This window comes from Leptopilina heterotoma, unplaced genomic scaffold (genome assembly GCF_015476425.1).
Source record: "Leptopilina heterotoma isolate Lh14 unplaced genomic scaffold, ASM1547642v1 Lhet_52, whole genome shotgun sequence".
NCBI lineage: Eukaryota > Metazoa > Arthropoda > Insecta > Hymenoptera > Figitidae > Leptopilina > Leptopilina heterotoma.
Genome location: NW_025111114.1, coordinates 3,592,999 through 3,619,769, shown reverse-complemented (window position 1 = coordinate 3,619,769; position 26,771 = coordinate 3,592,999). Strand labels below are relative to the sequence as shown.

At 21.5% G+C, this 26,771-nt stretch overlaps 1 protein-coding gene across 4 annotated transcripts; it reads right to left on the bottom strand.

Moving 5' to 3' along the window:
* Nucleotides 1–1,190: 1,190 nt before the first annotated feature.
* On the bottom strand, nt 1,191–25,730 carry LOC122508090 (COP1-interactive protein 1). 4 transcript variants are annotated; one of them, XM_043621195.1, is made up of 8 exons: nt 25,530–25,730; nt 21,366–21,777; nt 14,001–14,273; nt 9,350–9,907; nt 7,426–7,662; nt 6,995–7,090; nt 6,417–6,518; nt 1,191–3,576 (listed from the first exon to the last, which is right to left on the bottom strand). In XM_043621195.1, the coding sequence occupies exons 2-8, from the start codon at nt 21,774–21,776 to the stop codon at nt 3,367–3,369; spliced, it is 1,887 nt and encodes a 628-aa protein (XP_043477130.1). In that variant the 5' UTR covers nt 21,777; nt 25,530–25,730; the 3' UTR covers nt 1,191–3,366. The 4 variants fall into 4 exon arrangements, with proteins under 4 accessions (XP_043477130.1, XP_043477129.1, XP_043477131.1 ...); XM_043621194.1 differs by having other exon boundaries at nt 21,366–21,781; nt 25,530–25,726; XM_043621196.1 differs by lacking the exon at nt 6,417–6,518 and having other exon boundaries at nt 21,366–21,781; nt 25,530–25,714.
* Nucleotides 25,731–26,771: the final 1,041 nt, after the last annotated feature.

The window sequence follows — 26,771 nt, the reverse complement described above, 5'->3', positions numbered from 1 at the left end:
AAATTATTCTCAAAATATTTTTAAAAAATTCTCTAAAAATAATTAAATTATTCTCAAAATATTTAAAAAAAAATTCTATATAAAAATTAAATTACTTTTAATGCAATTTTTAAATATATTCATCAAAAAAATTGAAAGAATTTTCAATTCTTTTCAAAATAATAATTTTAATAGAATTCCTCGAAAGAATTTAAATTTTCAAATATGAACATAAAATTAATTTATTTTCTAAAATTTTAATAAATTCTTCGGAACAATTCAATTATTTTTATAAATAGTAAAATTCTTCCCAAGAATTCAAATTATTTTCAATACAATTTTAATAAAATCCTTCTTCATAAAATTAAATTGCTTTCAAAATTTTCAATTAAAATTTAAAATTATTAAAGAATCTCCATTAGTTTAAAAAAAAATTCAAAGAAATTCTTCAAAAGAATTTAATTAGGATTTTTAAAAATTTTATTAAAATTCTTCACGAGAATTCAGTTATTTTCCTAAATAATAAAATTCTTTGAAACAATTTGATGATTTTCAATACATTAATTTTAAAATTGAAAATAATTGAAATTCTACCAAGAATTTTATTAAAAGTTTTGAAAATAATTGAATTTCTGAAAAAATGTATGAATGTGAAAAAAATGTATAAAGATAATTGAAATTTTGACGAGAATGTTTCTAAATTTTTTAAACATAATTTGATTTATGCGAAGAATTTTATTAAAATTATTTTAAAGTAAATTGAATAGTTACGCAAAGAATTTCATTAAAATTTTTGCAAATAATTTTATTCTTTAAAGAAATTGAATTAAAAATGTGTTGAAAATAATATTTAAATTCTAATAAATAAATTGTAGCAAAGGTTATTGAAATAATTAAATTTCTTTGATAAATTTTAATAAAAAATTTTAAGAATAATAAGTTTTTTCGAGGAATTCCATTAAAATTGTATTAAAAATAATTGAAATTCAGCATTAAGTTTTATTATTTATGAAAATAATTGAATACCTGTAAAAAATGTTATTATTTATGAAAATAATTGACTGACTTTTCCAGGTTTTTTCAAAGTTTATAAAGTTCCCCGACATTTCCAGGTTTTTCAGGTTTCCAGGTTGCGTAGCAACCCTGAAATTCTCTCACGATTGAAATTAAATTCAAGAAAAACAAACTTTGGAAGAAATACAAGAAGAAAATTATTCGGCAATCTTTTATTTTCAGAATTTACATCGTAAACTTATTTTGCCAAAAAGGAGTGAAAAATCAAAAATAATTATCTTCTATGAAGAATGTACAATATTCTTTTCGAAATTTACACAACCTTTATATTATACTTTATTTTTCTTTCTTTATATTATTATCTCATTTGAAATTCAAATATAAAAAGCCCACTAGTTTTCGATTTCTCAAATCACTTTCAACTAACGCACAAAAAAATATTATATTAAATACTCGCTTCTTTTTCGTTTTCTCGCGTTCAAATAAAATTTCGCAAAAATCAAGAAATGATTTTAATTTTATTTTGATTTGAACAAGAGTTCGAAAAATTCTTCTAAAAAGATTCTATCTACAACATTTACAATTTTCATAAAATAGACTATATAATATTCCATAACTGTTTGTCAATATACGGTGGAATGTTTCTTTTTTTTATTCTTTGGTTCATAATTTAAATTACACGTTCCACACATTATTCTGAACAGCAAAAAATTAGTTAAAAGCAGAGCGTCTGTAAATTATTAAAAATCCATTTCTATTATAATTAATTGTTTATTTATTTATCTTTCTAATTACAATTATTATTTGAATACTTTTTTTGTTTTAAATTTTACCTTCTGAAATTGTTTCTAAATTTAAAAAATTTTAGTAATAATTTACAGACATTCTTTGTAAAGTTCAAGGAACGTAGAAAGGAAAACTTTTCAGAAAAATTTGTGACAAAACGAAAGAATTATGTAAAATACATTCTAACGATATTTTCATTGCATTTTTCCAGAAATCGTTTCACCAATTTCTATCTAAATTTTTTTTTCTATTTAAAAGGCAAGATTTTTCCTTTCAGTCTCCACAAATCCCATCTGGATATAGCTCACCAGATTTTGATATAGACAATCTTTTAATTATTGTTATTAATTATGAACTATATTATTATTTATTTGTAATAAATGATAAGTCTGTCGCGTTTATTTATTCTCAATTCGAAGAAAGGCAAACTTTCCAAAATTCTTAAATTTTATCATCACACACACATAAATTTGCGGAAAGTTCAAAAACTTTTTTTAAAGATATACTTCTCTTTAATGAATGAATGACTTTCATTTTATTTTTTAATAATACTTTAAGACCCACGACTTAGGAAAATACTAGCAATAATTTGTTTCATTATTTTTTATCATTATGAGGAAATTGAATTTTCTCTCTCGATTTTTAATAAATTAATTCGTGGATTTTAATGATTTTATTAAAAAACGATTTATTTTTATTTAAATACAATTGTTACGATAGAGAGAAAAGAACTTAAATAATTTCTAAGTATTTTTTAAAATTTTAATCAAATAAATTAATTTTATAAATTATTCTTATTACTAAACTTCTATTTAAACTTTTCTTATTTGGAAGAGAATTGAGAGAATTAAGAGAATTTTTTTAAGTATCGATGGATTTAAAAATTAATTTTTCTTTCTCTGTATCGTAACAAATTTTAATAAATATATCAACTGTTGAAAAGAACCTTCTACAAAAAAAACATTTTTCGTCATTTCATTTTACAAGGATCGTCTTAAATCGAATGATTAATTTCGATCATTACGTAGGAAATTTTCTCTTATGAGTAACGATTCTATGGAATGAAATTCGAAATAAAATGACAAAGCAATATTAAAATTGTCAACTATTAAATAGTCAATTTTGCGCCCTTCAGTGCTCAGTTCCCCTCAATAATTAACTCAAACAAAAATGAAAAATTCTCTAAATGTGAAAAAAGAAACTAAAAAATATACAATAAAAATTATTTTCATATCACAGTTGCTGGATCGGTGGAAAAAAATAAAAAAAGTGCAAAATTTTCTTTGCAAAAAACAACTCAGCACCGAATAACAACGCTCACAACGACGATAATTAGCAATGAAGGCAATTAAAAAACAACACTGAGAGAAACAATGTCACGAGAGAAAAAAATCTCCCTAAGGAAACGAAACAAAAAGAAAGAAAAATTACTCAAAATCCAGCCGATAATAAAAGTTCAAAATAAACTTTTTCAAACATAAATTTTGATTCAAATTAAATATCAAGAATTTTAGGAAAGAATAATTTTTTTAAGAATATTTTAGGAATATTCCCCTCAGTGTTTGACGAGCCGAAAGAATATTTACACTATTTTCTAACCGAACGATAAATCTTATCGATATTCGATTTTTCATTTGCACTAAAACCAAGAATACTTTCAATCGCATTTAAATGACCCTGATGATTCTCCTTATCGGTGAGGAAATAATAAATAGCCGACTTCAAAAATTGTAACGTAATCTCTGGATCGAGGACTGCCTGCGTATTCCTGGACTCCACTATTCGGCGATACATCGCCTGAGACAAAAAATTACTTCATTAGTCAAAATTTCAATTCCTTAATCCTATTTTTATCAACAGATTCAATCAATAACAAATAAATTAACAAACACCTAAAATTTCAAAATGCATTCACTATTTTTTCAACAAACAAAAAAGCGAAAACCATAACCAAGGAAATGAAGAGGCTGTTTCTTTTCAAAGTGCTTTCTTCAGCTTCTAAACAATGAAATAACAAAGTGCGAAAAAAACCCATAAAGCCAATTATCATGCACCTTTCTTTTAGTTATTGAAAAAAAGCTCAAGTAGAAGGCATTTGATGAAATCGATGAAATGAAATCACTATAATTTTAAAATTAGAACAACGCATGCTGTTAACAAAAATACTACTCGTAATGTTACATTTTTTCGATTTTTACTTTTTGGAGGATGAAATAATATTTTGTAAGAATTAAACTTATGAATAATTTTTTTTGCGGAATGAACAAAAAATGATTTAAACTATCGATTGAAATGGAAAAGTACAAATATAGCAGAAGAGAAAATTAATCACGAATTTTTACAAAAAGGAAGAAAAATATAAAATACCAAACGAGAGAATTGAAATATGTAGAAAACTATCACAGAAAAGAAAAAAGACAAAATTTTTCTAGAAATAAAATTAGTTAGCGAATTTTGAAAATTAAATTTTACTGCCACAGAAAATTAAAACAGATAAATTTCAAACATTAATTTAAATTTCTTTACACAATTAAGGTACAGTTAACTAAAATACAGTAACAGTTTAATTGAGAATTAAAACTATCTTAAGATTTTCAAATTTTCCTTAAAACGAAGAAAATTATAATAGAAATGTGATTTTTGATTAAAAATACCTTTTTCGTTTTTTTAAAATCGCATTTCAAATATAAACAAAAAACGAAAGAATTCAATTTTTTTTTAATTCGTTACAAAATTTTTCAAAAGAATTCAATTATTTTCTAAAATTTTAATAAATTCTTCGAAAACAATTCAATTATTTTTGTAAATAGTAAAACTCTTTGCAGGAATTCAATTATTTTTAAAACAATTTTAATTGAATTCCAAGGAAGAATTAAATTTGAAAAAAAATTTAATTCATTTCGAATAAATTCAATTATTATCTAAAATCTTAATAAATCAATTATTTTTATAAATAGTAAAATTCTTTGCAGGAATTCAATTATTTTCAAACCAATTTTAATTGAATTCCTCTGAAAAATTTAAATATTTTAAAATATTTCTATAAAATTCAATTATTTCCTAAAATTTTAATAAATTCTACGAAACAAATTCAACTATTTTTATAAATACTAAAATTCTTTGCAAGAATTAAATTATTTTTAATCTAATTTAAATAAAATTACACGAAATAATATAATTATTTTCAAAAACTTCCATAAAATTCAATTTCAACAAGAATTTAAAATTCTCTAAAACTAATTCAATTATTCTCAAAATATTAAAAAAAAATTCTATATGAAAATTAAATTACTATTAATGCAATTTTTAAATATTTTCGTCAAAAAAATTGAAAGAATTCAATTATTTTTATAAATTGTAAAATTCTTTGCAAAAATTTAATTAATTTAAAAACAATTTTGATAAAATTTCATGACAAATCAATTTATTTTTAATTTTCAATAATATTTTTCGAAAAAATTCAATTATTTTCTAAAATTTTAATAATCCTTCAAAACAATTCAATTATTTTTTTAAATAGTAAAATCTTTGCAAAATTTCAATTATTTTCAATAAAATTTCACGAAAGAATTCGATTTTTTTTAATTCGTTATTAAATTTTTTAAACGAATTCAATTATTTAAAAAAATTATAATAAATCCTTTGAAACAATTTAATTTTTTTTTATAAGCAGTAAAATTTATCGCTAGATTTAAACTATTTTTCATAAATAATAAAATTCTTGTCGCAGGAATTCAATTATTTAAAAAAGTTTAAAAAAAATTGTTTATTTTATTCAATTATTTTCAAAATTTTAATTAAAAATACAGATTTTCCTTTTTGAAAATCTGTATTTTTTAACTTAAAGAAATTCTTTAAAAGAATTTAATTATTTACACTCTAATAAATCTTGTTTAGAACAGTTTAATTTTCTATCAATAATTTTAATAAAATTCCTTGAATGAATTAAATTATTTTTGAAAATTGCATTAAAATTCAGGAAAGAATTTTAATATTTTCTAAGAATTCTAATAAAATTCAATATAATTAAATGTTTTATTTCAATTATTAAGAAACAAGATTATTTTAAAAACATGATAGCAATTGTTTATAAAATTCAATTACTATCAAAATTTCTAATTAAAATAATTAAAGAAACTCCGTTATTTAAAAAAAAATGTTAAAGAAATTCTTTAAAAAGAATTTAATTATGATTTTTAATAATAATAAAATTCTTTGCAAGAATTCAATTATTTTCATGTAAATAATAAAATTCTTCGAAGGAATTCAATTATTGTCAAATTTTTTGATAAAAATTCTAACTGCGAATACATTACCCGAAAAGTTTACAACGATTAATATAGAAGATTATTTTTGTCTTCTTTTAATTTTTAATTTCTGAATAATATTTCTAATTCATTAGATATTAAAATTAATTAATTCACAATTTTCATTAAAAACGACAAAAATAATTGATTCAATTTTACATTCGCTAGTAAATTTTTTTTTTCGTGTCTCTAAAAATAAAATGAAAATTGAATGAAAATTTTTGCAAAAGTGGGCAAGTGCTCTTAAAAATAGGTGCACTGCGTGATAAAATGCAAAATAAAGGAACACCGAGTAAGAAATCGCGAGGCATTTGAGTAAGGAATACAGACCTTACGTGTACCAAGCACCCAGAGAGAAACAGCCTCCTGAGCACTTAATAAACACGAACTACGTTCTGCTGAACAATTCGGTTCAGACGAATAGTATGTATCCTGGAATGTGAGCAGCGGCCAAAAATATATTTATTAGCATCGTTAGTAGACAAAAAAACAAAGGAAAAAAGACCTCATTTTTAATATGAGAATTTGAAAAAAGAAAGGAAAAGAAAAGGTGAGTTTTAAAGGTGTTTAAGTGTTAGTGAAAGAGACAGAGAGATAGAGAAGTTACACAAGGGATGCGAAATTGTGAGAAGCATCAGAAATTTCAGAAACGAAAGACAATCACACAATATTTCTCAGTATAAGCAATTAGTCACGACTTTGCAAAATAATTCTCCCCTTAAAAAATTTGAGAAAATTATCTGACATGTATAATTAAAAGAATTAAAATTCTTTTAATTTGTCACATTGCTTCTTTTTCCACTTTTCATCCTGGGTTTTTCTTTTTAGATCCAAAAATTTCGAAGGACAAGTTTACAATGTAAAAGTAGAGAAAAAAATGGTATAGAAAAATTCTTGAATAAACTGACCTTAATATTTTCTAATTCAGCTTGCGTGACTGTAAGTTGTTGAAGGAGCTCGGCTACTGTTACTTTCGGCGGCGTTTCATGGGCGTGCTCAAGAATCTATGAAAATAATTCAGGTCAAGAATCAACTATTGTCTCGCTAAAAAAAATCTTCAAATAGCTCTGGGACTTTTTTCTCAAGAAACACGAAAAAAACTGGTTTTTGTTTCAGGAAAATTAAATTTTTACTCCTCTTCTTCTTCTTTACTTTGTCAATATACAAGAAATTTACTCCAAAAAATTCACAATGTTCAAAAAAGGACAAATTTTTAAATTCATAATAAATAAAGTGAAAATAAAGTTCAAACAGAATAGAAATATTTTAAGAAAAAAAAAACCAATTTTTTTGTTGCAGTCTTGTTTTTTCATTATTTTTATGAATTTAGTAAACTTACCTGATCAGTTTGCTCGATTCGCGCAGCCTCTTGACCTTTGGCGAACATTTTCAGGTACATTTGCTTATTTCTCTCTTCTTGATCGCTTAATAGAGCCTTTTGCTCCATAAGTTCGGACTTGAGAGTTTCGAGTTCAGTTTCTAATTCTCGAACTCGAACCTCCGCTGTATCCAAGGACGGACGAATTTCACAATATCGCTTATTAATCTCGGCCAATTGATTCAATAAACTCTCGACCTGAACAGAAAGAAATTTTATTTTCAAAGTGAAACGAAAATTTACCAATAGGAAAAATTATACCAATTTATAGAAAACTGAAAATAAACCAGACTTCGCACTCGATAATTAATTTTAAAAAAGTGGCAAAATATATGTATGTAATTGAATTCTGTTTGGAAATATTATAAAAATAGTAGATATTGAAAATCATTGAATTACGAAAAGTTTTTAAAAATATTTAACTTTTACAAAGAATTCTGTTAAAATTTTTAAGAATAATATTGAATGTCTATGTGGGATTTTATTAAATATTTTTGAAAATAATTGAATTCCTAAAATGCATTTTATTATTTATGAAAATAAATGAATTCTTGAGAACGATTTTCTTAGAATTTTTTAAAAATAATTGAATTTTGAAGAAGAAATTTATTACTTTTAAAAATAATTGAATTTTTGTGATGAATATTGTTATTTATGAAAATAATAAAATTGAATTTTGCAAATAATTGAATTTTCGGGAATAACTTTGTTATTTATTGACATAATTGAATTTTTTCGAAGAATTACTTATGGAAATAATTGAATTCTTGGGAAGAATTTTATTAAAATGTAAAAGAATAATTTAACTATTTCAAAAAAATTTAATGAAAATTGTATTTAAAATAATTTATTTATTTCGAATAAGTTTATTCAAATATTTGAAAATAATTGAATTCCTGTAAACAATTCTATTATTTTTGTAAATAATTAAATTCTTCTAAAGAATTTAAAAAAAAAAAATTTTTTTAAATAATTGATTTTTTCGAGGAATTGGAATTAAATTTAAAAAAAATAATTACATTTTTTAAGCAATTTCTGTGAAATTGTATTAAAAATAATTTAAAAACCTGCGATGAATTTTAATATTTTTGAAAATAATTGAAAAGTTGCAAAGAATTTTAAAAATTTTAAAAAGAATTTATAATTTATAATTTATTTATAAATAAATAATTGCATTCTTGCTTAGAATTTTATCAAAATTTTTTTAAAAAATTGATTTTCCATGAAAAATGTGATTATTAGTAAAAGTAATTAAAATATTGTGTAGTGTATAAAAATTTTGTGAAATATTTGATTTTTTCCAAATTTTTTTGAAAATGCTATTCTAAATTAATTGAATTCCTGTGGAAATTTTATTATTTATAAAAATAATTGAATTTTGGATGAATTTTATCAATTGTTTTTTAAATATTTGAATTCTTTTGCGAAATATTATGAAAATACTAGATATTGAAAATAATTGAATTTCGAATTTTTTTTTAAATAATTGAATCGTTTTAAAGAATTTGATTATAATTTTTGAGAATAATTTTTTAATTTCTAGTAATAGCGAATTTAAAGTAGTGGAAATTCTAAAAAAAAACAGAAACAGTAGGTTTTAGTAGCTGAAATCTAAAAAAAAGTACCCAAATTGTAATAACGTAAAAAAAGTAGTAAATAGTAGGTTTTAGTAGATGAGTGCGAAACCTGATATACAGAAAAGAAAAAAAGTAAAAAAAGTAAAATACAGAAAGGGAAAAAAAGTAAAAGAAATAAAATACAGAAAGGAAAAAAAAGTATTAAAATACAGAAAAAAAGAAAAAAAGGAAAGAAAGGAAAATAATTAAAATACAGAAAAAGAAAAAAAAGAATTCAAAGGCAAAAAAAAATTAAATTCCCAACTTACTTTATCGTTATGTTTCTCCTTGAGTTCCTGGAGATCATCAATATGTCTACGATGCAATTCCTCGATTCTACTTTCATAATGATCAACTAGCTTCCTTCTCTCTTCATCCCAATCAGGAATCTCGACAATCGAATTAAATGTCGAATTCGGCGAATTCTCATGTTGAGCGATATTACTGATCGTGGAAGTGATGGTATTATTATTATTATTAACGACAGCGGCTTCGGTGAGAAAACCAGCTTCCTTCAAGTGAATGGAACTATCCTCGAAGTGTCCAGAATCGGCCAACGACGAAGGAACTTCCGAGGACACTTGTATCTCGGGACTAGTTGGACTCGCGTTTGCCTCAAATCGCCCCTCATCTGGAAGATCTCTCGTGGGCGATTGAGGTGAAAGTGGATCATTCTCCCTAATTGTCGGCGCATCACTACTGTCCGTTTTTTCTTCTGGACTATTTAACGACGCCTTATAGAGACGCAATTCAACAACTTCCTTCGTCAGTCGAACGATTTCCTGATTCTTCTCCTCGATCTCCTTTCTCGCCTCTTTCAGGAGGATCTGCCGCATAATTTGGTAGAAATTAGAAAAAATTGGTAAAATTAGTATGATAAATTGAAAAAATAAATAAATTAAGATTTTTAAAAATTTTAAATTCAACCTTTTTTGAAAATAAACAATTTATAAAAAATTGTTATAAAACATAAAGAAATCGATCACTCCGAGTCTTCGACTAGGAGCAATCGATATCTTCATGTTTTATAAATAAATTAAAAATGACCGACTGATAAAATCATTATTTTATATTATAAGAATAGTGTTACTCTAATTTATTCAAAATTACTCTCATCACTTCAATTCAATTATTGTTTTCCAGAATTTTTAACTAAAATTCTTCTTTATAAAGTGTAAATTAATTATTATTAATAATTTCTGAAAAATTTCTTTCAACATTTTCAAATCCTTTTGTTTACAATGCAATTTTACGAAATTTTATCGATTATTCGGAAATTCTTCAATAAAATATATATTAGAAAATAAAATTTTAAAAAAACTTAAAAAAAATTTAATTAAACTTTTTCAAAAAAATTAAATCTACACAATTTTTAGTTAAAAGTATGAAAAATTCAAACATTCAAAAATTATAATTTAAAACCTTTTCGAAATTCAATTATTTCTAAAAATTCACGCTATAATAGTTTCTCTATAAATTTTGATTAGTAAAAATGTTTACTAAATGGAATTAGTGACTGAATTTTTGCTTTTGAATTAGTAAATTTTACTATTAAATTAGTAGAAACGACTATTTATTAGTAAAATCTGCTAATACAAAATCAAAAATTCAGACAGTAATTCAAATTAGAAAACATTTTTACTAATTCAAATTTAGAGTTTAATATTCAATTATTATCTCAAATTTTAACTGAAATTCATATTTAAATCAATTTTTATTAGAAAATTCTACGAGAATTCAATTATTTAAATACAAAAATAAATAATTTATTAAACAATAATTAAATGTTTTTTAAAATTGAACTCTCATTTAAAGAATATTATTAACAAATTGTTAAATAGGTAATTAAAATTCTTTTAACGAATTTCAATAAAATTTTTAAGAATAATTTCATTTTTCGAGAAATTAGATTAAAATTCAATTAAAAATAATTGAATCTCTGTAAAAAATTTAATTGAATTGGGAAAATTTTTTTAAAATAATTGAAATTTTGACAAGAATTTTACTAAAATTTTTGAAAATAATTGAATTTTGGAGAAAAATTTTATTATTTACAAAGATAATTGAAATTTTTTAGTGAATTTTTTAAAATTCTTGACCATAATTGTATTTCTACGAAGAATTTTATTACTTTTGAAAATAATTGAATTCTTAAGACGAATTTTAATAATTCTTTTTAAATAATTGAATTCTTTTGTGAAATATTTTTGAAATAGTAGATATTGAAAATAATTGAATTTTGATAAATTATTGAAATTAATTAAACAATTAAAAACAAAATTTTAAAAATTCACTTATTAAGTACAAAATTAATGATTACTGTTCATATTTTCAAAAATTTTAAGAAAGTTTCACGAAAGAATTCAATTATTTTCTAAAATTTTTAAAAATCCTTCTAAAGAATTCATTAATTTTTCTAAGTAGTAAACTCTTTACAAAAATTCAATTATTTTCAAAACAATTTTAATTAAATTCCTCGGAAGAATTCAATTTTAAAAAAAAATTTTAACACATTTCGAAAAAATTCAATTTTTTTCTTAAATTTTAATAAAACCTTCGAAAAAATTCAATTATTTTTATAAATAGTAAAATTCTTCGCAAGAATTTAATTAATTTTATAAATAGTAGAATTCTTTTCAGGAATTCAATTATTTTTAAAACAATTTTAATTGAATTCCTCGGATAAATTCAAATATTTTTAAATATTTCCATAAATTTCAATTATTGTCTAAAATTTTAATAAATTCTTCGGAACAATTCAATTAATTTTATAAATATAGTAATAAATTCTTCGCAGGAATTCAATTATTTTCAAAACAATTTTAATTAAACTCCTCGAAAGAATTCAATTTTTAAAAAAATTTCAACACATTTCGAAAGAATTCAATTTTTTTCTTAAATTTTAATAAAACCTTCGAAAAAATTCAATTATTTTTATAAATAGTAAAATTCTTCGCAAGAATTTAATTAATTTTAGAAATAGTAGAATTCTTTGCAGGAATTCAATTATTTTTAAAACAATTTTAATTGAATTCCTCGGATAAATTCAAATATTTTTAAATATTTCCATAAATTTCAATTATTGTCTAAAATTTTAATAAATTCTTCGGAACAATTCAATTAATTTTATAAATATAGTAATAAATTCTTCGCAGGAATTCAATTATTTTCAAAACAATTTTAATTAAACTCCTCGAAAGAATTCAATTTTTAAAAAAATTTCAACACATTTCGAAAAAATTCAATTTTTTTCTTAAATTTTAATAAATCCTTCGAAAAAATTTAATTATTTTTATAAATAATAAAATTCTTCGCAAGAATTTAATTAATTTTATAAATAGTAGAATTCTTTGCAGGAATTCAATTATTTTTAAAACAATTTTAATTGAATTCCTCGGATAAATTCAAATATTTTTAAATATTTCCATAAATTTCAATTATTGTCTAAAATTTTAATAAATTCTTCGGAACAATTCAATTAATTTTATAAATATAGTAATAAATTCTTCGCAGGAATTCAATTATTTTCAAAACAATTTTAATTAAACTCCTCGAAAGAATTCAATTTTTAAAAAAATTTCAACACATTTCGAAAGAATTCAATTTTTTTCTTAAATTTTAATAAAACCTTCGAAAAAATTCAATTATTTTTATAAATAGTAAAATTCTTCGCAAGAATTTAATTAATTTTAGAAATAGTAGAATTCTTTGCAGGAATTCAATTATTTTTAAAACAATTTTAATTGAATTCCTCGGATAAATTCAAATATTTTTAAATATTTCCATAAATTTCAATTATTGTCTAAAATTTTAATAAATTCTTCGGAACAATTCAATTAATTTTATAAATATAGTAATAAATTCTTCGCAGGAATTCAATTATTTTCAAAACAATTTTAATTAAACTCCTCGAAAGAATTCAATTTTTAAAAAAATTTCAACACATTTCGAAAAAATTCAATTTTTTTCTTAAATTTTAATAAATCCTTCGAAAAAATTTAATTATTTTTATAAATAATAAAATTCTTCGCAAGAATTCAATTTATTTTATAAATAGTAGAATTCTTTGCAGGAATTCAATTATTTTCAAAACAATTTTAATTGAATTTCTCGGATAAATTCAAATATTTTTAAATATTTCCATAAATTTCAATTATTTCCTAAAATTTTAATAAATTCTTCGGAACAATTCAATTATTTTTATAAATAAGTAAAATTCTTCGCAAGAATTCAATTATTTTTAATGCAATTTTAATAAAATTCTTCTTCATAAAATTCAATTGCTTTCAATATTTTCAATTCAAATTATTAAAAAAAAACTCCATTATTTTAAAAAAAATTCAAAGAAATTCTTCCAAAGAATTTAATTAGGATTTTTAAAAATTTTAATACAATTCTTCGTTCGCGAGAATTCAATTATTTTCCCAAATAATAAAATTCTTTGAAGGAATTCTATTATTATCAAATTTTTTGATAAAATTGTTTGCAACAATTCGATGATTTTTAATACATTAATTTTAAAATTGAAAATATTTAAAAAAAAAAAATTATAAAAAATTTAAGAATAACAAAAAAGCAAATATCAACTAACTATTTATGAAAATAATTGAAAACCTATAAAATAATTGAATTATCGCGAAGTTTATAAAGAATTTGTATAAATAATAGAATTCCTGTGAAATTTCAATTCTTTTAAAATTGAATTAATTTTGAAACATTTAAGTGAAATTAGTTTTTAAGAATAAACTTTAGAAAACAACAATTTTCCAGGATTTCGATCAAAATTCCCTGACTTTTCCAAGTTTTTTCAAGGTTCATAAAATTCCCTGACATTTCCAGGTTCTCCAGGTTTCCTGGTTGCGTGACAACCCTGTAAAACGATGAAATGAATTATTTTCGAATAAAAGAAGAGGAAAATACCTGAAATTTGCGAATTTGTCTGGCCGCTCTCTGAGTGGGAGTGAGGTACTGTTCAGTGTCTCCGCTGTGATTTGAGCAATGAACAACGTACTTTCGTGATCGACCTGACCATGTGGTGCCATTGAGGGCAAAACTTGCATGATCGCAGGCACTCGCTGTACTGCAGGCACTTCCGTAACTTTTGACACTCTCGACGTCGCTGTCGTCGAACCCAACAATACAGCTCGAGGTCGTGTGGATTGGTCGCGGCCTTGCCGGCGTCAGTGATAAACTCTGAATGAATAAAAACACATTCATATACATATAGATATATAGAGCAATATATAACAAAATGTATATTATAAACTATATTTACTGTTATCAATCGATAACAAGTGTGTCATTCTTTTCCTACATTTCATCAGATACTAATTTTATAGCATATTGAAATCAATACTATTATTATTAAATTATTTCAAATTTCTTTTTCAATTATATTGACCAATTAAAAATAATTAATAACTAATTAATAATAATTAATTATTACCAATAGTCAGCAAATATAATAATTATTAAATTTCAATTATTAACTAACTAGCGCCGTCGCATTCAATTTATTATTATGCAAATTACAAATCTTTTTATTTACAAATATAAATTTTTGAATAATTTCATAATTAAAATTTAAAAAATTTACTTATTAAGTGCATAATTCATTATAATTGTTTATATTTTCAAAAATTTGAATACAATTCTTCTGAAGAATTCAATTATTTCCATAAATAATAAAATTCTTCGGAAGAATTCAGTTATTTTTATAATTAATAAAATTTATTGCAAAAATTCAATTATTTTCTAAAATTTTAATAAATCTTTCAAAATTCAATTATTTTTTTTAAATAGTAAAATCTTTGCAAAAATTCAATAATTTTCAATAAAATTTTACAAAATAATTAAATTTTTTTCTTAATTCGTAATAAAATTTTCCGAAAGAATTCAAATATTTTCTAAAAATTTAAAAAAATTCTTCCTAAATATTCAATAATTTTCAATACAATCTTAACTAAATTCCTACAAAGAATTTAAATTTTCATTGAAACAATTATATTATTTTTCAAAAATTTTAATAACAATCTTTGCAATTCCAATTATGTTCAAAAATTTTAATAAAATTCTTTCTAAAAATTCAATTATTATCTTCATAAAAAGTAAAATTCTTTGGAAGATTTCAATTATTATCATTAATAATAAAATTCTTTGGAGGATTTAAATTATTTTCAAAAATTTTAATAAAATTCTTCGCAAGAATTCAATTATTATCATAAAAAATAAAATTCTTTGGAAGATTTTAATTATTTTCATTAATAATAAAATTCTTCGGAGGATTTCAATTATTTTCAAAAATTTGAAACAAATTCTTGTCAAGAATTCAGTTTTTTTTATAAATAATAATTGAATTCTTTGCAGGATTTCAATTATATATATTCAAAAATTTGAAACAAATTCTTGTCAAAAGTCCAATTTTTTTTATAAATAATTAAATTCTTTGCAGGATTTCAATTATATATTCAAAAATTTGAAACAAATTCTTGTCAAGAATTCAGTTTTTTCATAAATAAAAATAATTGAATTCTTTACAGGATTTCAATTATATTAAAAAATTTTAAACAAATAATTGTCAAGAATTTAGTTTTTTCATAAATAAAAATAATTGAATTTTTTACAAGAATTTCAATTATTTTCAAAAATTTGAAATAATTTATTGTCAAGAAATCTTTTCGAAGTAAAATTCATCGAAAAAATTCTTTTGTAAATTATTTTAAAAAGTTTAAAAAATTCTTTGTTAAATTCAATTATTTTGAACATTTTCAATTGAAATTATTCAAAAAACTAGGTTATTTAAAAAAACACAAAGAAATTCTTCAAAAGAATTTAATTATTTTCTATATTTTAATAAAATTCCTTGAATAAATTTAATTATTTTAGAAATTTGTAATAAAATTCTAAGCAGAATAATTTAATTATTTTCTAAAAATTTTAATAAAATTCAATATTTAAATGTTTAATTTCAATTATTAACTAATTAATTATTAATAGTGAGCAAATATAACGACAAAAATAAGTAAAAAAAAATGAAAATGAATAAAAATAATAATAAGAAGAAATGAAAATAAATAAAAAATTTTCATTTCATTTCGAATAAATTTTCCAGTTCGTGTAATTATCAAAATGATAACTTATTATTCCTTTCAGGGTATCATTAGAAGTTTATTACTTTTCTGCACTCAAAAATTAAATCTCCTGTATACCGAGAATTTTAATCGAGAAATTGATTAATTATTAACTAAAGATCTGATATAAACATTTTGGAAAAATGCTACATGATATATTTTTGTAATTTTCGTAATTAGATCAAAAAACATAAATATTGTTGAATTAAACAAACTAAAAACTGTTTAAATTTTAATGAAAATTTAATTTAATATTTATTGAATTTATTTTCTTTAATGTCATTTACTAATATTTTATTTATTTAATTTTCGATTTTTGTGTAGAGAATAAAAAATACTGAATATTCACATTTATCTTTTTACTGTATTTTAATTGTTATTTTTATTACAATTTTTTATTGAATGAAGTAAATTTATAAATAAAAAGTTATTTATTGCTATTTTAGATATTTGGTTAATTGCACTATTTATAAATATTTTATTTATAAATTTATTTAATATAATAAAAATGGTAATAATTGAATTTTTACATTTATTTTTTTATTTCAATTACAATTTTTATTAAATTAAATAAATTTATAAATAAAACTTTATCTATAGAGATATTTATTTAATTTCAATATTTATACCTAATATTTTATTTATAAATTTATTAAATTGTCTAAAAATTGTGATAAAAGTAAAAATTAGATTGAAATAAAAAAATGTGAAAATTCATCACTTTTTTCTCTGGATAAAAATCGATAAAAATTTCAAAAAAATAATTCTTTCGATTCGAAAATATTTCTAAAATCAATTCTTTATAATTTAGATAAATAATTAATAAGAAGAATTATTTTATGGAAAAGCGAAAATAATTAATACTTTTTTAAAGGGAAAATTTAAACCAAAAGTAATAATTTCCAAAAAAGAAATAATAAAAATCAAATTTCAGTAATAAATTTCCAAAATGTATCAAATAAATAATAAAATAGAAATAATCCACTTAACAAAATTGTGGTTACAATCTCTTAATCTTGATCTAGATCTTGATTAGAAAATTTATTAGTTTCTTTAAACTAGTTCATTAGAAATATATTCAAATTTCCCAATTTTTTGAAAACTGGGAAATTGTATATTTTTAATGAATTAGTTTGAAAAAAAAACTACTATTAGAACAATGACAAAATATTTATTAAAAGAATTAAGAAATACACCAAAAATAATTAAAAAGTAATTGCAAAAATTTGAATAAAAAAAAACAAAAACACCATCGAAACGAACAATTAAAAAAATTATTTCATTATTTAAAAAAAAAAGGAAACTTATTCCCGGATCTTTTTTTTTATTCTCCTCAAAATCACACCACTATATTCTTAAGACGCAAAACGTGACTTCGAAAGAAGACTGTAAAGTTTGAAAAGCTTCACTATAAGAAACGAATAAATGTGAATGACACAAAAGACAATTTACATAATAGAGTAAAAATATCCATCAGGAATAGGAGAAGAAGAAAACTTTCATCCTTTTAAAGACATACCGAGGGACAACTGCGTGAATTTCTTTCGTCGTGCGAATCCATGCGATATCGACACTGGATAGACGAATAAATCACCGTAAGGACGAATTTCCATGAAGAGAATTTATATTTTTAAATACCTAGTATTTTTTTTTTAAAGAAAAAATTTGATTATTTTTTTTTTATTGGACGGAAAAAATTATCAAAAATCCAAGGATTTATGTGGACGTAAAGAAGGGTTTGTTCGCGTGGACGATATTAACAATTGGGGACGAGACACTGTTCACCACTGACGAGGGAACCTACGTGTATCGTGCAATGATAGAAATCTGCGCCGACGCGCTCGTTGGTAAAGGTCAGGAGCTCCTCTCATTTTTCCTTATATTCGTGAAAATTCACTTTGAAATTGGAGCAAAGGAGGCAAAAGTTCTTGCAGTCCGGAAGTGAAAATTGCATAATCCCCACAATTATTATCAAAATAAACAGGAATTTTATTCTTGAAGATTTTGAATTTAATCCCAAATTGTTTATTTTTTTTTTTACTTTTTCTTAGTCAAATGAAGGAAAAATTCTTTTTTTTCTCTCTGCAACAGGTTTTCAGCGAGATCCTGGAAAAATCGATCATTTTCTCCCTGCGCCTTCACAATTGGGGTCGTTTTGGAATTATAAAATCAGGATTGTCACAAAAATTTAATTTTGTTCTTCCCTGACTTTTCCCTGACTTCCAGACAAAATTTTGACAATTTCCCTGAGCCTGAAGAATATTCAAACCTTCTGAAATTCAATAACGTATGAGAATATTATCAAACTTTTTCAAAAAAATTAATTCTACAGAATTATTCATTAAAAGTACGAAAAATAATAATTGAATTCTACGAGAATTCAATTATTTAAATACAAAAATAAATAATTTATTCAATAATTGAATGTTTCTTAAAATTTAATTTTTACCAAGAATTTTATTAACAACTTTTGAAAATATTTAATTTCTTTTAAGGAATTTAATTAAAATTTTACTAAAATTTATTATATTGGAGAATTTTATAACAATTTCTGAAAATACTTGTAAACTTTTTAAAGAATTTTTTTAAACTTTTAAAAATAATTTAATTCTTGAAAAGAATTTAAATGATAATTTTTTAAAACAATTGAATTCATGCAAAGAATTTTATTAAATTTTCTTTAAATAATTGAAATTTTGTCAAGAATTTTATTAAAATTCCTTAGAATAATTGATTTTATAAGAAGAATTTTCTTATTTATCAAACTAATTGAATTCTTTTGCAGAATGTTATTTATGAAAATATTTGAATTATAGCAACGAATTTTATTATTTTATTGAATAATTGAATATTTCTTAAAATTGAATTCTATTTTCAAGTTTTAATAAAAATTTTAATAATAATTGCATTTTTCAAGGAATTTATTTAAAACTAACAAATGTTACGCGCGCGGATCGAGATATTCAGTTTATTATTGTTATGCAAATTACAAAACTTTTTATTTTCAAATATAAATTTTTAAAATAATTTCATATTCAAAATTTTAAAAATTCACTTATTAAGTACAAAATTAATTATTACTGTTCATATTTTCAAAAATTTTAATAAAATTTCACGAAAGAATTCAATTATTTTCTAAAATTTTAATAAATCCTTCTAAAGAATTCAATTATTATTTTTTTAAATAGTAAACTCTTTACAAAAATTCAATTATTTTCAAACCAATTTTAATTAAATTCCTCGGAAGAATTCAATTTTTAAAAAATTTTTTAACACATTTCGAAAAAATTCAATTTTTTTCTAAAATTTTAATAAATTCTGCAAAAAAATTCAATTATTTTTATAAATAGTAAAATTCTTCGCAAGAATTCAATTAATTTTATTTCCATAAAATTCAATTTCAAGAAGAATTTAAAATTCTCTAAAAATAATTCAATTATTCTCAAAATATTTTAAAAAAATTCTATATAAAAATTAAAATACTTTCAATGCACTTTTTAAATATATTCGTAAAAAAATTCAATTATTTTCAAAAAATAATAAATTTCTTGTGATGAATTCAATTATTTTGAATATACTTAATTTTAATCAAATTCTTTAAAGAAATTCAATTATTTTCGAAACAACTTTAATTGAATTTTTCGAAAAAATTCTGCGATAAGTTGTGTTATTTACGAAAATAATTGAATTTTTGCAACAAATTTTATTCAAATTTTTTTTTAAAAATTAAATTCCGGAGAAAAATATTATTATTTAAAATAATTAATTTCTTGTGAAGAATTTTATTCAAATTTTTGAAAATAATTGAATTTCTCAGAATTTTTTAAAACTTTTTGAAAATAATTCATTTTCATCGAGAAATTCCATTAAAAAATTGAAAATAATTGAAATCAAACGAAGAATTTTATTAAATTTTTTTTTAAATAATTGAACTCATATGAAAAATTTTAATTTTATTAAATTTCTTAATAAATTGAATTGTTTTGAAGAATTTTATTTTTTACGAAAATAATTGAATTATTTCGAAGATTTTTACAAACATTTTTGATAATAATTGTATTCCTAGGAAGAGTGTTATATATTTTACGAAAATAATTGTATTCTATGATCAATTTTATTATAATTTAAAAAAAAATTGCAATTTTATTAACTAAATCTTGTAAAGAACTTTGTCAAAATTTTTTTAAAAATATTGGTAAATAATTGAATTCCTGTGAAATTTTTATTAAAATTTGGTTTAAATAATTGAATTATTTTGGAAAATTTTATTAAAATAGTAGATATTAAAAATAATTGAAATGAGGAAAATTTTTGATAATAATTGAAATTTGCCCAAGAATTTTATTACACTTTTTGAAAATAATTAAATTTCAGAGAAGAATTTTATTATTTATAAGGATAATTGAAATTTTGACGAGAATATTTTTAAAAATTTTTGAACAGAATTGAATTTAAGCGAAAATGTTTATTACTTTTGAAAATAATTGAATTTCTGTAATCAGTTGTTCTTAAAATTCCTATTTAAAATTTTAAATTCATTGAAAATTGATATTTTCTAAAATTTCAAATTAAAACCTTTTGAAGTTAATTTATTTATGAAAATTGTAAACGCAACTTTTTTGAAGTCCAATTAATTTTGAAATTTCGAAGTAAAATTATTCATTAAATAAGTTATAAGTAATAATTTTATGATAGTTCTTTAAGAATTAATTTATTTAAAAAGAAATTATTGTCAGAAATAGAAATAATTGAAGGTTTTGTATTAGAATTCTTGTCAATTTCATAGTTTATGAGGCAAACAAAAAAGACACCAAAATTCCGAATTTTCTTATAAATTCTAAAAATTAAATTTCTTCCAGTACTTTTAATAAAAATTCCATTATTTTTCCCTGATTTTCCTAACCAATTCTAATTTCCCTGACTTTTCCCTGAATTTCCTGACTTCCCTGACCTGTGGCAACCCTGAAAATCAGGTCTATAACAAATTTCCATTAAAAAATTACAAATTAATAATTTAATTAATAAATTGTCTCAAGTTAAAAAATTGGAAAAAAAATGTAAAAGAACGTTAAAAAAAGGAAAAAAATCGTTTCAGTGTTAAAAAACGAAATAAGAAAAAGAATCATTAAATTCAAAAAGAGGAAAATTCACTTACCGAGGAACGATGTCTAGGCGAATCGGATCCATTTTCATTGATAATGGGAAAGAAATCCTGCGCATTTGCCTGCGATTGATGGTAATTATGAAGGTGATTACTATTGTTTCTTATTTGGTAATTGTGAATAGTCGAGCTGACAATTGGCGATCGTAAATGCGCACCGCGTTCTCCTCGTAATCGTAAACTTGCCGAGCGTCGTAGAGCCGTTGGCGATGGTCTAGGAATTCGCGATTCCGTTGGTGAAAGAGGGGAAGAACTCTTTCCTGTTTCCGTCTCAATTCCGGATGTTACTTTTGTTGAATGCACATTCAACGTTGATGGCGTGAGAGCAGCATTTCCAGAATTCATCGAGAGAGAATGTAACGATAAATCCGTTCCTTGACGAGCCATTCTGCTCGTCCAGCTCATTCTATCTAGAAAAAAGAGAAAAAATTTAGAAAGGGTACATTTCAATTTTTTAAATTTTAATTAAATTTTTTTATCACATTTCCTTTAATCGAAGAAAACAATTTTTCTCTTGAAAATTGAAAATTAAAAAAAAATTGATAATCTCTTGAAAAAAAATAAAAGAATAAGAGGAGAAAAAAATTATTAATCTATTGTCTCTATTGAGAACAAATAAGATAACAGTCATTGAAAGATAATGAAAAAGTTACTTTAGATCTTTTAGTTAAATATTAAAAGAAACTAAATAAATACTAAAAAAATATTAAATATTAGAACATTTAAAATAAATTTTGCTTTTAAAAATATTTGTTTCCAATTTCTTAGCAGACTTTGCACTCGATTAATTAATTAATTAAATTCCTGGAAATTTTATTATTTATGAAAATAATTGAATTTTGGATGAATTTTATCAATTTCTTTTTTAAATAATTGAATTCTTTTCCGAAATTTTATGAAATCTAAAAAAAGTACCCAAATAGTAGCATAACGTAAAAAAAGTAGTAAATAATAGGTTTTAGTAGATGAGTGCAAAGCCTGCTATCGACAAAAAAATATTTTTCCCAAGATAAACAAGAGAAGAATTTTTGTGAAAATTCCCACAATTTTTTCTAATTGAAGAATACAGTTAATCAACATTGAAATTTCATAACAGTTAATTCTCCACAGACACACAAGAGTGAGAGATACGGTGTGCCTCTCTATAAGACATGAAAAAAGAAACGTTATGCAACGACCGTTCATTTAATAAGGTTCATCAGGAAGTAGATTAAATTTTCTTATTTATATTAACGTCCACATTGCAAAGCATCTTTTTTTACTCTCCTTCTACATTCTTCGAATGTGTAATTAATTTTTTTCTTATCTGTTTCAACATATGCAAAAAAAATTTCCCCTCCTCCTTGGAATTTAAATTTTCAAGACTTTCGTTTACAAGAAAACCTGTTTTCTGAATGATTCATGTGATATTGTTTTGATTACTTTTTTTTCAAATGGAAACTAATTTTATGAGTTTAATGACTGGAAAGGAAATCAGTTGAACTAAAAGTTACAATTTTCGTTCGTAATTCAGAATTATAATAACAATAATAATAATAATAATGATAAATAAATAATAATTCAGAATCAAAATGATCCTAAAGTTCTAAACGTTCAAATAAATTAAATTCGTTAATTTTTTTTTAATTAAATTTCCATTGCAATAATTTTTTTGTCACTGTCAAAAAAATTAATTGTCTCCAAACAAAAAATGACGGACAAAAATAAATAAAAAATTAATAAATTAAATTAAATAAAAAAATTAATAAATAAAATTAAATAAAAATTAATAAATAAAATTAAATAAAAAAATTAATAATGAAATAGTAAGTAAATATAAAACAGGAAAATAAATGAAAAACGATCTGTAAAATTTCGGTTTCAAGTTAAAAAAAAAGAACTGATTTACGTGAGAATTTATAATATTCACAGCCAAGTAGGTAATAAAAATACGAGAACAATGGAACATTAGAAACATTGTAGTTCATATTTACTAAAATAAGTTATATGCTCATAAGTGCCGTTAAAAGACATAATATAAGATAAGAGGTCAAGAACTGATCGATCATTTTCGAGTCAATGATCTGAGTTAAGGGTTTAAGCGCAAGTTGAACTCTATTTCATTTATTCTAGGATTACTATTCACTTATTATCATATTTAATAAAGATGATAGATGATAAATATCTTGCAAAATCTAAAAAAATAAAAATGAAAAGCAAAATAAAGAATCAAAAATAGAAAACGAAATTACGAAATAAAAAATAAAAAGCAAAATACAGAATAAAAATGTAAAATAAAATAAAATAATAAAACAAAAATACAAGACAAAATAAGGAAATAAAAATACAAAATAAAATAAAAAACAAAATACAGAATAAAAATTTAAAAACAAAATAAAATAATAAAAAAAAATACAAGACAAAATAAAAAACAAAAAACAAAATTACATTTATAATAATAAAAATAAAAATACAAAACAAAATAAGAAAATGAAAAACAAAATAGAAAATAAAAATACAAAACAAAATAAAAAATAAAAAACAAAATAAAAATACAAGTCGAAGTAAAAATAAAAACACGAAAAATTGTATCTACATAATGAAATTTGCAATATTAAAAAAAAAAAATTTTAAATTGTTTGTAAAAAATTAAAAATAAAATTGTCGACTTGATGGATAAATAGATTTCCCAGATTTCTCTATAAATTTTATACGGAACAATGAATCTCGAAATTTCCACGGACTAGTGCCTTTCGCTGATTGGGAATTTGCACTTAAAATCATTGACCGAATCGCGGTAACTTGCTTTTCAATGTGGATCGTTTGTCATTTGGAATTGAGAAACCAGTTTCATGAAAAAATGTAAATCTAGAAAAAAAATCTCATATAATCATTTTGCCAACTATTAGGTAATTTTAATTATATAAATTGAATTTCTACTAACGAGAAACTTTCCGTTAACTCACAAAATATTAAACTAAAACTCAATTTCTGAAAACTCGAGTCAAAACCAGATGATTCTTGATTCTTCAAAAAAAAAAAAAAAAACGAATTTTATTAAATTTCTAAATAAAATATTCAAAATATTTAAATATTAATTTTAATATATACAAAATATTTTCCATGTTGTAAATATATTTTTTATTTATCGTACAAAGAAAATTTTTCTTCTATAATATTTTTAATTTATTGAATTTTTGAAAAGAGTAATTTTTTTTCTTTCAAGAATTTTGTTCGATTCGGAAAAAATTGAACGTTTCAAACTTGAAAAATAAAATAAGTGTTTAAAAATTCTTATCTTTAGCTGCAGTTGATAAAAAGTACCTTGAATAAATTCAATTTTCGAACGTCTAAAATGGTTTTTTTTTAAAAGTTGAATACCAGCCAAGTTTTCATGTCCATTCTTTTTAAATTCTTAAGAAAAAATCTACAATATTTTGGAGAATATTTTACAAAAAAGATTCTTTCTCTTAAAAATACTTGGAACTTTTTTTAAAAATACATTTTTTATCAAACAATAACAACATACGACAGTTTGTTAAAGTTATAACATTACTTATGTATTTTCTAAATTATTATATTACTAATAAACGCCACTTTTCCTCAAATCGATATTTCAACAACAGAAATAAAATATATTGACTTTTAATAAAAGGAAAATGACGAAATTCACTCTGTAAATTTCATTAAAAAATTTAATTTTAAACTTAAAAAATATATTATTTAAATAGAATATAGAAAATAAATTTGTTATAATAATTAGAAAAGAGACTTTTAATTAAAAGTTTAAAGTTGTATTAGTGTACTATTAAAAATATTAATTGTGATTAATTAAAAATATTAAATTATATTTACATGATAAAAAATGAGAATTTATTCACACTTATCGATTTTTTTTTCGTCAAAAATTAAATTAATATCCGAAATACAAAAAATATTGTATAGGTTAAGAATCTCTAATTTTTTCTAGTAATCAAGAATCATTATTTAATGTTCTGTCAAAAGTAAATTAATTCCACACGTGTATTAATTAAAATTTGTAATTGTCACTGTAAAAACACATGCCACGTCGCTTACGTAAAATATTAAATAAGAATTGTTGAAAAACTGCATTGCTTCATTGTTAAAATTATTTCGCCCCGCAATATATTGAGAAAAAAATAAAATTAAAAGACTCACCATTCGTAATTGTAGACTCAAACCATTTTATCCTCTTAAAGTCTCATCGCAAGGAACTCAATTATAAACACAAACTTTGCAAATCGGGAAAAATCTGGTCTAATCATGAAAAAATGACTGATTATTTTAAGAAATCAGCTGGTGGCTGAAGTGTAAAATTATACAACTATGCGTTTCAAATTAGATGTCACTATTATCCTTGAAAAACTAGTATTGCCCTCTAGTGATTACTAGTTGCATTCAGTTCTGAAATACTCGGTCGATATTTTTTTATTTACCTGTAAAAAAGAGAAAAAAACAAACTACAAAAAATGCTAATTCGGGTTGACACAAAAATTTAAATTTATTTTTCTCTGACTTTTTCCCCTTTTCCCTGATATTTTCCAAATATAAATTTTTTAAATAATTTCATAATAAAAATTTAAAAAATTCACTTATTAAGTACAAAATTAATTATTTCTATTTTTAGAAATTTTAATAAAATTTCAGGAAAGAATTGAATTATTTTCTAAAATTTTAATAAATCCTTCTAAACAATTCCATTTTTTTATTTAAATAGTAAAATCTTTACAAAATTTCAAATATTTTCAAAACAATTTTAATTAAATTCCTCAGAATTCAATTTTTAAAAAAATTTTTAACACATTTCGAAAAAATTCTTTGAAAAAATTCAATTATTTTTATAAATAATAAAATTCTTCGCAAGAATTCAATTAATTTTAAAAATAGTAAAATTCTTTGCAGAGATTCAATTATTTTCAAAACAATTTTAATTGAATTCCTCGGATGAATTCAAATATTTTTAAATATTTCCATAAATTTAAATTATTTTCTAAAATTTTAATAAATTCTTCGAAACAATTCAATTATTTTTATAAATAGTAAAATTTTTCGCAAGAATTCATTTATTTTCATTACAATTTTAATAAAATTCTTCTTCATAAAATTCAATTGCTTTCAAAATCAAATTTTTTGCAACAATTCAATGATTTTCAATACATTAATTTTATAATTGAAAATATTTGAAAAGAAAATTTATAAAAAAGTTAAGAAACAACTAACTTCAAACTGTAAACAGAAAAATAATGAAATTGATGAAAATAATTGAAGTTATTAATGAATTTTTTTTATTTATTAAAATAATTGAATGTTTTCGTAGAATTGTATTAAAAAAATTTTTCAATAATGAAATCTTTTTATAAATTTTATGAAAATAGTAAATATTGATAATTATTTAATTGC

Bases quoted from the DNA above. Each gene is read 5' to 3' on its own strand.
- LOC122508090 (XM_043621195.1), bottom strand. From the start codon at position 21,776: ATGAGCTGGACGAGCAGAATGGCTCGTCAAGGAACGGATTTATCGTTA. The intron at 14,274-21,365 runs GTAAGTGAATTT...TTATTCATTCAG, and splicing joins CGCCTAGACATCGTTCCTCG to AGTTTATCACTGACGCCGGC. The intron at 6,519-6,994 runs GTCAGTTTATTC...CTCACATTCCAG, and splicing joins CTGAATTAGAAAATATTAAG to GATACATACTATTCGTCTGA.